This window comes from Phragmites australis, chromosome 7, assembly GCF_958298935.1.
Source record: "Phragmites australis chromosome 7, lpPhrAust1.1, whole genome shotgun sequence".
Classification (NCBI taxonomy): domain Eukaryota; kingdom Viridiplantae; phylum Streptophyta; class Magnoliopsida; order Poales; family Poaceae; genus Phragmites; species Phragmites australis.
Window position 1 is genome coordinate 31,584,077 of NC_084927.1, and position 13,854 is coordinate 31,597,930.

At 46.4% G+C, this 13,854-nt stretch overlaps 1 protein-coding gene across 1 annotated transcript; it reads left to right on the plus strand.

Annotated features, from left to right (window-relative positions):
• Positions 1-12,162: 12,162 nt before the first annotated feature.
• Positions 12,163-13,517, plus strand: LOC133923623 (uncharacterized). The gene has a single exon (XM_062368906.1). It carries the CDS (start codon positions 12,281-12,283, stop codon positions 13,334-13,336), a length of 1,056 nt encoding a protein of 351 aa, XP_062224890.1. The 5' UTR covers positions 12,163-12,280; the 3' UTR covers positions 13,337-13,517.
• Positions 13,518-13,854: the final 337 nt, after the last annotated feature.

The window sequence follows — 13,854 nt, forward strand, 5'->3', positions numbered from 1 at the left end:
TTGTACTCACCGAAACTTTTAGCGTGTACACCTTCCAAAAACTAGCCATTGGAACTCTATTCAAAACCAATATGAACATGGATGCTTCGATGTGTTCACCAGTTTCATCGTCGGACCTTTTGGCATGTTCAACTGAGCCATTCCGCGCCTTCCTGAGTGCAAAATACTTCGGCATTGCTTTGCTTTATCGTCGGACCATTCGACGTGTTAAACTACTCCAAACCGGACTTTGACATCTTCTCTACAACAAATGCTTCAGCGTATACTTTGGCGTGCACACTTCAATCATCGTACCTTCCGGTGTGTACCATCCTTGAGTTTCAACTCATAAATGCTCCGCGTTCATATCTCCACATCGTCAGATCATTCGGCGTGTAAAAACACCCGGCAAAAAAATACTCTGGCGTTCACAACTCCTTTGCGCTGGACCTTACGGTGTAGTCATTTTTACTATGACTTCTCCAATTCAATCAAATTTTGTCCCGACTATGATAACTTTTTAATATATTATATCTATAAGACCAAAGACTTATTAATATATATTCTTAATAAACATGTTAATCTCATTAACTGTATTATTATGCATCATCAAAATCACAATCACAATCTAATAAAGTTATTTTCAGTACAAAAGTAACCAACGTAGCCATATATTTGAAGGAATTTCAATCCAGAGGTAGAGTCGTAGAGATGCTGTGAGGTTTAGGTTGTTGACAAAACAAGGTTCAGGTCCTTCTGTAGCAGGCATGACTTTGACAGAAGTTTTGTTGTACAACTACCGATCTTTGATGGTTTTTGGTGACCAAGGGTGAAGGGTCGGCACAGGTCTCGCAGTGTTAGTTACGAAGCGTTTGACAATTGTGAAGCACACCAACCGTACCGGGGGTATGCGGCCTAGCCCATACAGGTGTGGACTTGTCAAAAGGAGCTAGAAACTCGCATGACGAAATGGATATCGGCTGTCAGCTGATGGGTCGAGCAGGCTAAGGCACGCCGCACACATTGCAGGTCACTCACTAGCTGCAAAAGACAAAGGCGAAAGAAGTAGGCAGAAGAAAGTTGGGAAAACGGCAGAAATAATGATGGACGACGATCGTAGTGGCTTAAAAAAGCAAGTTTTTAGTGGGAATCAGTTTCACTCATATGGGACGTTTTAAAGGGCAACCGGTCTCGCGCATCTTCAGTCTCATGAAGCTAATGCGTGGCGCGCTGGTTCTGAACATAGGTGGCTAAATGGACGGTTCGATCCAATACGGCATGAGTTCATTGAGGTACAGTTCGTTTATACTCGTTCGCTAAACGGTTCGTGTCATGCTGATCCATGTGTCGCGATTTCAGCTTAGGCATGACCCACTTAAGACCGAATCGTACCGTGCTGACCGTGACACGGTATGCTCGATGACTTTTTTTAGCCCGTCAGTGTGTAAAAAATTAAAAAATATCATAAAAACTTAACCTGTAATCGAACATACGATCTTTTATTTAGAAGCCAAACGAACTATCATTACACAACGTATCATATATAGTATTAAATCTAAATAAATTATATAAAATATTAAAAAATATAAACAGTAAAATAAACCGTACCAACCTACAAGATCCAAGCTAAACCGCCGTGTCTGGACCAAACTAAAATGGCCCTGTGCCAGCCTATTTGACCCGCCCCGTGGCCACCTTTAGTTTAGAATTCTGAAATCTCCACCCCGCCCCCCAAATTCTCGGCGCGGCTGAACAACAACCCGCGTGTGCAACCTGCAGCTGCGACGCACGCCCTGCTGCGCGGATCCCGGTAGCATTTGCCGACATCCAGGCACAGGCACAAGCACAGTTCAAAACGGGAGAGCATCTACCACGGACGGACGGGAGAAAGTACATGATGGGCTTAAATGGAACGAGCCTGGTGGTTGAGGTGAGGCCCTTAAACGACCACGTTAGGAAAAACCCGGGTACAGATTAGTCGATAAACGAGGGCCTATCTCTATCTGGGCTTGAACTGACGCATTCACCTTTGTTCCTCCTCTCAGCCCTTTGCTTCCATCAAGGGATATGCCTTTTGGTAAACATGATTGAAGGATCCCAACCATCATTGGACATTCTTTTCTTTACATGGAAACCACACTTGGACGGCATCCAAAGCAAAAAGAAATGGTCACGAAACATGCTCCTGACATACGGTTAGCATAGCTATTGAACTTCCGTGTGGTGCAGGTCGCCCCCCTTTTTTGTTACCTTGGCAAGCTGTTCGCTTTGCGTTTCTCAGTTAAAACACAGCATGTGCTGCTTGGTAATTGCTGTCAAAAGAATGTACTGGCATCTGATGGACCCAACCTATTACTTCCTTACATGAGAAATGCATAGTTGATGCATTTGCGTATGCCTTGTTCTTGAGTTTACTATAGATCAGCATAACATCGATGACATCTGAATTTGTCCGGGGGAATTAAACACAGTGACTGTCCATGCCACCTGTGTCCTGTCCTTGTAAAACATAAAAAAGATAAAGACATAGCATGGGTTTTTCTGCAACAAATTGTTGTCATCCTGGAGGCTTCGCTTTCTCGGATTGATCATGCTGTAACAATTAACGAGCAACACTTTGTTTCCATATTCTTGGTTCTTTTCTTCTGACTTCTGAGAGGCAAATATGTGAGGTTTTCGTCAAAGGGAGCACTCACTTTCCAAGTATAGTTAGTTATTCAGTGCTGAATGTTTGTCTGCAGAAACAAAACGGTCCTTGGCGCATTGCTTTCTATCTCCTACCAGACGGCGATTCCTTTCGGCCTAAGCGTTCGTCTTTCACATCTAAATTCGAATCAATGCTATTATCGCTGCATATCGTATTGTGTTTTTAGTCCACTAGTGTTTATAGAACTTATTACCTCTGCCCTTCTTTTATTCTTCAGTCGGTTTGTTATGCATGCCATGCAGGGGCGCCTAACGCTGACATCACTAGTTTTCATCACATTAGTTTTATTACTTTCAATCAATTGAAACTGACATTTTTGTTTTATTTTTCCGAGGAAACATTTGTTGTGACTTTGCTATCATGATTGAAAGAAACATAGAATCAGACATGTATATGCTCAAAATTCTTTGCACCATTCAAGCTCCAAACTGCTTCTTGGCATATTTGTAACAAAAAGATTAATCAAACCAACTTCCCCTTCTTTGCACCATGCAATGATGCATGTCACTCGAACAATATATCAAACAAAAATATGTGAAATGCTCGTGTGCTTCACAACTGATCACTAGTCCTAATCAAAGCAAAAAAAAAAAACCAAAAAAAAACTGTAGATTATATCAGTATTCATGTATATCCACTTGGGATTGCTCTTCGGGGCAGAGAGGCTTGCAAAAACAAGTCTTGGTCTCTAGCCTCAGCTCTCAACAAATCTCAAAATTGACTGGTCTTTTGGCTGCATCCGTGTTGAAACATTTAAATACGCCGGACCTGAATCAATATTGGATATAGGCCGCACTCGACGGGCAAATATTCCATTTCTTTTCGTTTTGGCAACTCTAATATATAAATCACGAGGAGCTCTGCTCTCTTTCTATTGCTAGTCACGAGATATGGTTGTTGATCTAACGGAAAGCTTTATTTTGCTTGTGCAGTTTAGCTACTCCAAGATTAAGAACAGGAGCCAAACAATACCATTTCCTTTCTGGATTAAATTACACTCGCAGTCTTGTAACTATTGACCTCATTCGTCAATAAATAATAGGCAATGGTGCCGTGTGCGACAGGCCAACAGTGATGCTATAGACCCCAAATACCCCATCTTAAATAGTTAGCACGGCGCGATTGTGTCTCAAATTTTCCTCAGTACTTTATTACTAAGACCATACCCTTCCAGGAACTTGACTTTTTCTTCGTCAGTTCTTCTTTTCATCTGATCTGACTTCTTCGCCATGTGTGTTTACCTTTTGTTTCAGGTCTCAAAATATCCATCTAATTAGGTCAACAAGAAGTGTTGAGAACCGCAACCGCAGCCGCAAGTGCCGGTCAGGAGATGGTAATTGAGAGAGCGCCGTTGGCGTCACGAGGAACAGCACGAGATGTCGAGATGAGCTCTCCGAGTCACTTTCAGAATGGCTACGGGTCATGAGTTTTGACCAGTGACCAGTGACCATACACGCAGCTAGAGTTAGCTCAAGTCATATACAGTATTCAGTTGCCGTGTAGCTGATCGGCCGTTCAAGAGCCAGAGGTCAACACAGGCGTCGCGATCTCGCCTTTCTCATGTTCCAGATTAATCGAGGCAGTCGATCACACGGTCCGAGATACACGACTTCTCATCATACTTCACGTGTAAGCATATCTATGGCATACCATGCGGTGCATATATGCGTGCGTAAAATGGCTAAACCATACGCCTAGAGTTGGGTGTGAGTTCTGCACCGACGGTGTGCGAGTCGAAACGAGATCCTCTGAGGTTGAAGATTTTGACGTCAGAGAGCAGTTGGGCAGGTTTGAGCCGTTCGATCACAAATGGGCGGACAAGATATGACGCTACAGTAGGTATGCGAACAGTAAAATCGGTACAGTATATTAATGAACAGTAAAATTCGCTACTGTGCTACATCAGAGAACTGTAGCACCTCTCACGAGTTACTGTGCACATATGAGGTTGCTCCACCAACGTCAGAGGAACCGGTTTCGTGCGAGTCTGGCCCTGCGAGGAGGCTTGGCTGGTGAGCGGTGATTGCCTGACTGGTGTCCATGGGTCCATGCTGCGAGTGTCCCAGCCTCCCAGGGGGCAGGGGAATATACAGCACTGCGCACCTATCCTACGTGCTACGTTCTCGCAATAACAGTTCCAGCACCACGCAGAATCTTCTGTTGGAACTTGAAATAGTGTTCTTCTCGAGGCAGCTTGATGGAGCATATTCAGTGAGCGTTGCCAGGGCGGTAAGTTTGGCGACAGTATCATCACATTGTGCACGCTCTGCATGGCCGGACAGAATGATATGCGTTTCCCGAACCAAGGCAAAATGATGTGTGGTAGTAGGATCCGATTGGCTGATTCCGGTGCTGAATTATAAGAAATTAGGAGGAATTTTAATTTCCAACTGAAAACTAGTTTCATTTTGGGAAAGGTTATATGGCAAATCTGAATTTCAACTACATTTCAGGACATCCAGTTTGAAATAACTAGATTTTGCGCTTATACAAAAGATCTGAATTTCAAATACTTCTGGACTTTCATTTTGAAATTAATTAACTAGATTTCGAACATTTTAAATGGATGTTTCTCATTGAAACTCAAACTTTTAAATGCTAGGATGTCATTGCTCATTGTCCTCTGCATGGCCGGACAAAATGATATGTGTTTTTGAGCCAAGGCAAAATGATGTGTACTAGGATCCGACCGCCTGGCTCCGGCGCAACCATTGTGTTCTAAAGGAACTTCTATTTGACGTCTATCCGTTAGTAAGCAAGATGGCGAGCAACCCAACCTTCAAGCTTCTCTCATCCTCTCTTCACAGTAAAATTTAAAAGAGGAATTGCATTTTTTAAACAAATTTGACAGGAGATCTACAACCCTCATGTCTGACCACTCTCCTCTCCTCGCAAGGAACTTTTCATGGCAAGGTATTCATGTTTCCGGTTGAGAACTTTCAGGTTCAAATGGAAGGCTTCCACGAGCTCATTCATGAATCATGGACAAAGGTTGTCTCCTCTGCGGATCCTATCAAAATTGTCCACATCAAGCTTAGATTCTGTTTGACAGAGCTTAGCTCCGAGATCCATATAAGATTTGGAGTTTGTAAGATAAAATAAAATGATTTAAAGATCTATTTTCAGTGCAAAATAAAAACAAGATGACTCAATAAAGTACCTCAATCTATCCACTGCTCCAACTCTAAGAATTTCTAAAGCTAGTCATCCCTAGCTTTAGAAATTATTGGAGCTAGAGCTCTAACAAATATGCCCTTAATCGCTTAGGAAAATATCTAAAGAAATGAGCTCGAAGCATGATAGGTGACACAAAACTGTGCTCTCCTCCTTGCCATCTATGAATCACCAAGATAGTTTCGACACATATCTTGTTGGCATGAGGGACGACAGTTACGCTCGTTTTGTCCAGCCGGGGTGACCACCGCCGGCTACCGTGCTTCCATCGGTGGCCATGAAAAGGGAGATTGCGGCACATCGTTTCTCTCTCCCTCGAGAGGCTTTCAGATATGTGACATTCACGCGGTTGAGGTCGCGCGCTCCTGGGGCGTGCGAAGCGACGTGGGTGAACACTCGAATATTCCCAGGGATCTTAGGACATGCGCCGATGGAGTGGGATGGTCCACCATTGGTGAGCGCTCGGTCTCTGAGGGCGGGGCCAGAGTCCTCCCGAAGGGTAGTTTCAAGCTTCCACGGTCTAGTGGAGATCCCTCCTCCTTTAACTGTGGAGAACTCTAGGGTTCCACTGATTGCGCCTCTCTCTTTCAATCCCACTTTTGGGAGACTACTTCAACACTTCTAGAAATCTCCTTCTTCACTTGATTCCTTGGTTTGGAGTGGATCTATCATCGGAGATACGAGATCATTCTCCCAAGTGGTAGCTTCACCTCCACCTCGATACAAACTTGTTGCTCTGGTGGTTATGGCGGGGCGGCAAGGTTGGGGATCTCGGCGAGATGGAAGATTTGGGCACAGAGATGGCCATACTACGGCTTGAAGTGGATTTGGACGTTCTGAGGGGGGTCACACTTGGCAGCTAGTGGGATATGGTCCTCGTTCTGATCTGGATCCAAGTCAGGGTTCTCAAAAATGCTAACTCTTCTTCAATCCTTGTGCATTAGGCTCCAGATCCTTGGGCGGTTGCTGCTGGTGATACCAATAGAGGTCGCCTGGATCATCGTCCAGAGATGCGATCTAAGAGATATCAAGGGATGCATGATGATAGGGAGGAAAACATGTGTTACCGCCAATCTCTGACCTTAATCCACCTCAAAACATTATAAGTGATCTGGATCTTCTCAGGCAGTTCATAAATCTTCTTCTTCTTAGTGGAATAGGGATTGGGGGTGGTAATCTTGATGTTGGGGCTTTCTATAGTTGTGGATATTTTGATCATCTTGCAAGAGATTATTTTGTGGTTGTTAGATGTGTTCGGTGTGATCGTGAAGGGCATGGGTCTCGACTCTATCTTGAGCGCCAACCATGGGAGTTCATTGCACCTATGTGTAGGACTCAAAGTGCTGAACAACAATGGGAGTTCTTTATTGAGAATGTTCCTAATGTTTATGCTGTGAAAGAACGTGCTAGCCTTGCTATGATAACAGTGGGGCTCTGTGACGACTCAAAAAATTGAACAAAAGTTCCAAAACATTTTTGGTAGCTCTTTGGAGACGCCATGCTAAAAAATGGTCAGAAACTCAATACAGTGTGTGGTTTCCTAATGCTAAAAAGCTAGAGGAGTGGTCCCATTTTACTTCTATGGGGATGAGAAGGGCTAAAGCTGAAATTATTGTTTCTAATTGGAATCCTGCTGTTAGTGCTAAAGGTGCTTTGCAAGTGGCTTGGTTTCGTGTTAGAAGAATCCCTCATGAGTGCAGGTCTGAGCTAGTCTTGGCCTATGTGGGTTCTCTGGTTGGTATTACACTGGAAATTGATAAAGCTAGCATGTACAAGCAGGAATTTGTGAGGTTGAAAATTGGATGTATAGATGTTAAAAAAAGTCTCTGCGGTAGTTGAAGGTTGCTTGGCTATGCCAGATGGCTTATTTTTCCATGATTTCTTATTTGAAAGAGAAATTCCTGTGGAAGAACCACCTCAAAATGAATCTGTTATTGTCCCAATTGACATTGACAAAGAGAAACATCCTGCAAACGATCGGGATCCTCTGGCAACTGCAGAGAGCTACAATGGAGTGCATTAGGGGCACTCCACAACCGTTGATTTGGAGATGGATGGATTGGATCAATTGATACAGTATTGCTATAGTACCATGTGCTACAGTACAAATCCACGCTACAATAGAATCAAACACTGTTGCTATAGTAATCCACAGTAAACGGTGATTAATGAATGCTGAGAACTATAGCAACAGACTCATATTACTGTGCAAAATAGTAATTATCTGCATTAATCGTTATTAATGCAGAGGATCCATGTCCTCCTGTAGAGCCTAATCTTAGTGAGAGGACTCCTAAGAAGGCCAAAACTAATGTTGAAAAGGGGACTGTTTCTACATTTGTTTTTACTAGTGGGGGCAAAATCTATCTCAAGAGTGCTTCCTCTTTGAGGCTGATACATGATCAGTCTCAATCTACTCCTCCAAAGATGCAAGGTTCTGGACAAACCCAGTTTGCTATGGCTCAAACTATTGGAGGAAGTGCTGACATTTTACCCTCTGATGTTGGTGGAAGTCATGGTTTGATTCCTCTTAAATAGTATCGGGAGTGATAAAGTAAGTGGAATTATGAATATAGAGAAAACTGATGCATTGAATGATCTGGAAGTTAGTGAGGATGATGAAGATCTTTTATCTGATGAGATGCTAGAAAGGGACCCTAAAATTCAAGGTGTCCATCCTATAGGGTTGATCAGGTGTGGTGCTCTGGACAATGATGCTTTGGCTCCCACATTGACTAAAGACCTCCTCAAGCAAAACAGTGAATATTTTAAAGAGGTAATCTAGATTGAAAAAGATGCTACCTTGACAAATGTGGTACAAGAGATCAAGGTGGGGGAGCCAGATCAGGTCAAGTCTCAAGAAATGATGGCTCCAAAGAAAGGACATGTGATGCCGATTTGGCCTTAGGCAATATGCTATGAATTGCAGCATCGCCGACCGGCCATTCTTCGTCCACATGCCCTAGCGAAACCCGACCACCGCTGCACGGACCTCCGTTGGGAGCACCTTGGACAGGATGGCCTCCACCGCGGAATCAGGGACTGGTTGCTCCAGCACCCCAAGATGGCTGCACCCCGCGCGGTGCAGCAACGCTAGATGTGCCATCGAGGCCACATAGACGCTGATGCTAGTGAAGGCCTCATCGGTTTATGATTATACGTCTTTCATGGGTAGAATTGCTTAGCCATGCTGTCGAGAATATTTTGAAGTGTCTTATACTTGATTAATGAACTTATGCAATAATGATTGTTAATTGAACAATGGCATAGCAACATGGAACCTTAGGCCTTGAGCAAGAGGTGTTGATGATGATCGTAGTTATGTTGTTGGTTTAGTATTTGCTCAAGTAACCTAAGTAAGAACCGGTTCGTAGAGCAACAACCTAAGAAGTATCGTACCAACCATGAGCTCTTATGGGGGGCCTGGCTTATTAATTTGTGGATTCCAACATGTATGTGCCAAACCGTAAGAGTGGCTGTGTGGGGAAGGCTTTTAAGCTACAACCATTTAGTTAGTGGTAAGTGATGTGTAGTGAAAGGGAAGAGTAATTCTTTCTGGAACTACAAGGCATAAGAGGGGGCTTCTGGGTGGTTTGACGCCACTTTGACGGCGATGAAACCTCAGCGGGCATGCACAATGTGGAGGAAACTTTATAACAGCCTTGCAGTGATCTCGTGGCCGCACACCTTGGAAGTGTGTAGACGTCTAGCTAACACGGGCATAATGGAGGATTTAGTCACTTGCTTGCAGGAGACGAAATCACGTCTCGTGGGAAAAGCTGGACAACCTCTACAAAGTATAAAGTCTGATATTCTGTCATGCTCACGGCCATGAGAGACTTGGATCCTCACATGATTAGTTGGTGTTGAAATGATTTTGGTTATGGTCATAGATGTGGTTACAATGGTACTAGATGGTATGTGTGGTGAAGGTTTTGCGTAAGATTTTGACTTTAGTGGTGATGTTGGTGGAAAGTGTGGTTAATCTTCACTTTATTTAATGCTTTTACTTACTATCTTTTATCGCTCATATTTATGCAAATAAACCTATGTGTTAGCCTATCATTGTTATAGGCCTGCATATTGTTATTTTTCTCTATGCTTGTTGATGTGCTCACACATGCTATTTTTCCTATACCATATGATATAGGGAAAATAGCATGCTCAATGAGTGAAGATGTTGAAGACTATCAAGACGAGGTTCTGATGTTCTAGACGCGTATCTCCTGGTCGGTTGCCTATGGTGTTGTTGTGCACCAGTGCTTCTGTTCTACTGCAGATATCTTCCTAAAAGACAATATATGTCGATTGCTGTAAGAGTTTAATGTTTATTTAATTTAAAGTATTGCTTTTGTTACTTTACCTGTGACATCCTTACGTGTGTTAAATATCCTGAGCACACATAAGCCGTATATGGTTTTGTCTAATAAAATCGGACGTGACATGGACCCACCAGCATCTTGAAGGCGTAGCCTCCGTGCCGGTGTAGACATGGACCCTCCGACATCTTTAAGGCATTGCCTACGTGTCGAATTGGTATGGACCCACCAGCATTTTGAAGGCATAGCCTCCGTGCCGGTGTGGACATGGACCCTTTGTCATCTTTAAGGCATTGGCTACGTACCAGAGCGGTATGGACCCACCGACATCTTGAAGGTATAGCCTCCATGCCGGCATGGACATGGACCCTCCGGCATCTTTTAGGCATTGTCTACATGCGAGAGCTGAATGGACCCACCAACATCTTGAATGCATAGCCTCCGTGCTGGCGAGGACATGGACCCTCTAGCATCTTTTAAGGCCTAAACTACGTGCTGCAGAGGTGTGAACCCTCCTCACGTAGGAGAGGTATGGACCATCCGGCTACATGTCGGAGAGATATAGACCCCCGACATCTTGAAGGCATAGCTCCGTGCCATAGATATGTTGCATCAAACCACTAGCCAACGAAGAGTTTAGCTTTGCTCACACCTAACGCAACTAAGCACCCCTAAAAAATTGCACCCTCCAGCCGCTAGCAGCAGCAGAATGCAAGGGGGTTGGGTTACATACATACATACATATGTATCATACATACATACATACATACATACATACATACATACATACATACATACATACATACATGTACACACATACATATATACATGAGTACATAGACCCACATGTGGTATAACCGCCCTAGGAGCTTCCCTGCCTTGGCTAAAGTCATGACAATAGCACTAATAGAACGCACCCTTCGCCCGCTTGTGGCTGAAAAGCGCGAGGAGGGTCGAGAAGTCAAGGAGCCAAAAGGCTTGATCAATACTGTACAGCTTGCAGAGTTTCACTAGCTCCAAAAGACTTGACCGATCTTGCACAAGACTGGTGCAAGAATCGAGATCAACCTCGTCTCTGGCTACCACCATAGGGGGTTCCGGTCGGCCCAACCTTTGATGAGCCCACCGCGTCCACGGCTAAGGGGGTGACGAACTACCCCCATTAGCCTTATCGTCAGCTCCACCTTTGGCTATCGCTAGGGGCTCGCTGATAGCCCCCTCGGCCATGTCGTCGACTCTGTATCCAGCTTCCGCCGTCGGGGTCTCCGGACGGCTCCACCTCTTTCACCCACGTAGTCGACTCCATCTCCAACTTTGTTGGTGGAAGTCATTTTCTTTCACCAATAATCACATCAATGAGGATCATCCTGACAAGATTAATGGTTGATATAAATTTGCTTCCCTGATCATGCTGCGGCGTTTTTCAATTCAGTCTGACACTTTTATCTGATGTATCCATGATCTCATATTCTAGATTCGTTGGAGCACACACATAAACCCCGGGCAATCCTTGTAACATCTAAGTAGTATTTGCCAAAATCAGATAAAACTGTTTCTAGAGCAGAGCATTATGCAAATTATTGATCTTCAAAAGCAAAACCGAGTTGTGTGTAGTCTGTTCGATCTTCCAGAGCCCCTTCTTTGTTGACGAAGCCACGTTCCTTGTCTCTCTTGCGATGGAAGTTCTAGAGTTTAGATCGGGAATAGAAAGTATGTGCAAGGGTTTAGGAATTGGATTGGATTAGGGGTTGTATGATTTAAGATTAGTGTCGCTACGATGTCATGATTTGGAGGAGGCCTAATTTGATGAGTCTAGAGACCTGGTCTCATAGGATTTTTCTCTAGCGGTCCGGCACTGCGTGCAGCTGCAACGCACGGGGCAGTCAATGTGGCAGAACCCACGGCTCCCAGCTCCCCGCGCCCTCGTGTACCCTGTATATAATAAAGCACACGATACCCCCGTCGCCTTGCAGGCACCCTACACGCACGCCTTCCGCGCGCGTTCCCAGGTCCCAGCTCCACCTTTAAAATCCCGCCTCCGCTTCGCCATTCGGCACGGCAAAAACATTGGAATACACCACACCGCGCGGCCAGAACCGCGATGGCCGGGTACCAACGCACCATCTCGTTCCCGGCCCGAAAGCCCGCAGCGGACACCTTTGCGTTGGCAACCGCGAGCGACAAGCTGGCCGCGTACCGGATCCGTTCGGCCAGCCTCCCCTGCCGCTTCCACCCGTTGCTGCTGCAGCTCGACGAAGACGTAGCCGCGCTGCGCCTGGTGATCGGCCAGTCGCCACCCTCCACTGACGCGCCGACGGCGTCGTCCCTGTCCGCGGCCGCGTCGCAGGTCGGCCGGGTGCTCGTGTCGCTCCCCGAGCTGCTGCACCACCCGCAGGCGCAGGAGCCGCTGCGCCGGCTGGGGAGGTCGCCGTTCGCGGAGCGGCTGCTCGACGACTTCCTCCGCCTCGCGGACGCGCACGGCAGCTTCCGCCAGGCGCTGGTCGCGCTCGCCGCGCTCCAGGCGGACACGCGAGCCGCGCTGCGGCGCGGCGACCCCGCGAGGCTGGCGTCGGCGTCGCGCGCGCAGCGACGCGGTGGGCGCGACCTCCCCCGCCTTGCGGCCGCCGTCCGCGCCGTGGCTGGCAAGCCCCCCACGCTGCTGCCGGAGGACCTCCCCGCCGACACCGCGGCCCTCGCAGCCGCGGTGGCCGACGCGACCGTCGCTGTGGCATACGGCTCCGCGGCCGTCTTCTCCGGCCTGTCCTCCCTCTCCAACTCCGCCGCCGCCGTTCGTGTCGACGTCGCCTCCACGTCGTGCTGGATCACCGCCCCGGCAAAGTTCACCGCCTCATCAGACGCACCGAGAACCAACCACCACCGCATATGGTGGGTGGCCGACCTCGTGCGCTGGATGTCGCGCGCGAAGCGGCGGTCCGCCGAGAAGCAAAACGGCGGCGACGACGACGAGTCTGCCACCGTGCAACTCCGGTCCGATGCCCGCATGAAGCCGGAGGAGAGGGCGCATAAGGCGGCATTCGAGCGCCACGAGAACTTGGAACGGTGCATCGCCAACGTCGACGGCAGCGGCGAGAAGGTGTTCCGGGCTTTGGTCAACACTAGAGTCTCGTTGCTCAACATTCTGAGCCCGAGCTTCTGATGTCCGAAGACTCCGAACCACTCGAATTAAAATTTCAGACTTTTTGTCTTAGTTTGTATGCTTCGACAAAATTTGTACATATAGTAAATTATCGTCCCGGATCCAATATGCTCGTTCCCCTGCATCTTTCAAGAGATTTGAAACCAAGCGTTCTAAATTGCAAAAGTCGGAATTTTGGCCATGTTCTTGTCAACAACCGATCGAATCCTAATGCAGCGCATTCTTCCACAAAGTCTTCGTCCTCGGCAATATCCAGGCTGACAACCAGCAGTTAGATTGAGCGAAAATTTTGCCTCTTGGGGAGTACAAACAGAATATACCTGGTGCTCCTTTGGCAAATCCGCTGAAGAATTTTGGTCGCCCATGGCTACAGCCGCCATACCCGGTTACAGCACGTTATTTCTGATCCAAATGGTGCAGTTCTACCACAAAAGACGTCAGATATCTGAACCAAACTCCTCCGTACAAGACTGGAATCTAATCCATACCAGAAACACTAGGAATTTGACGTTCATCCA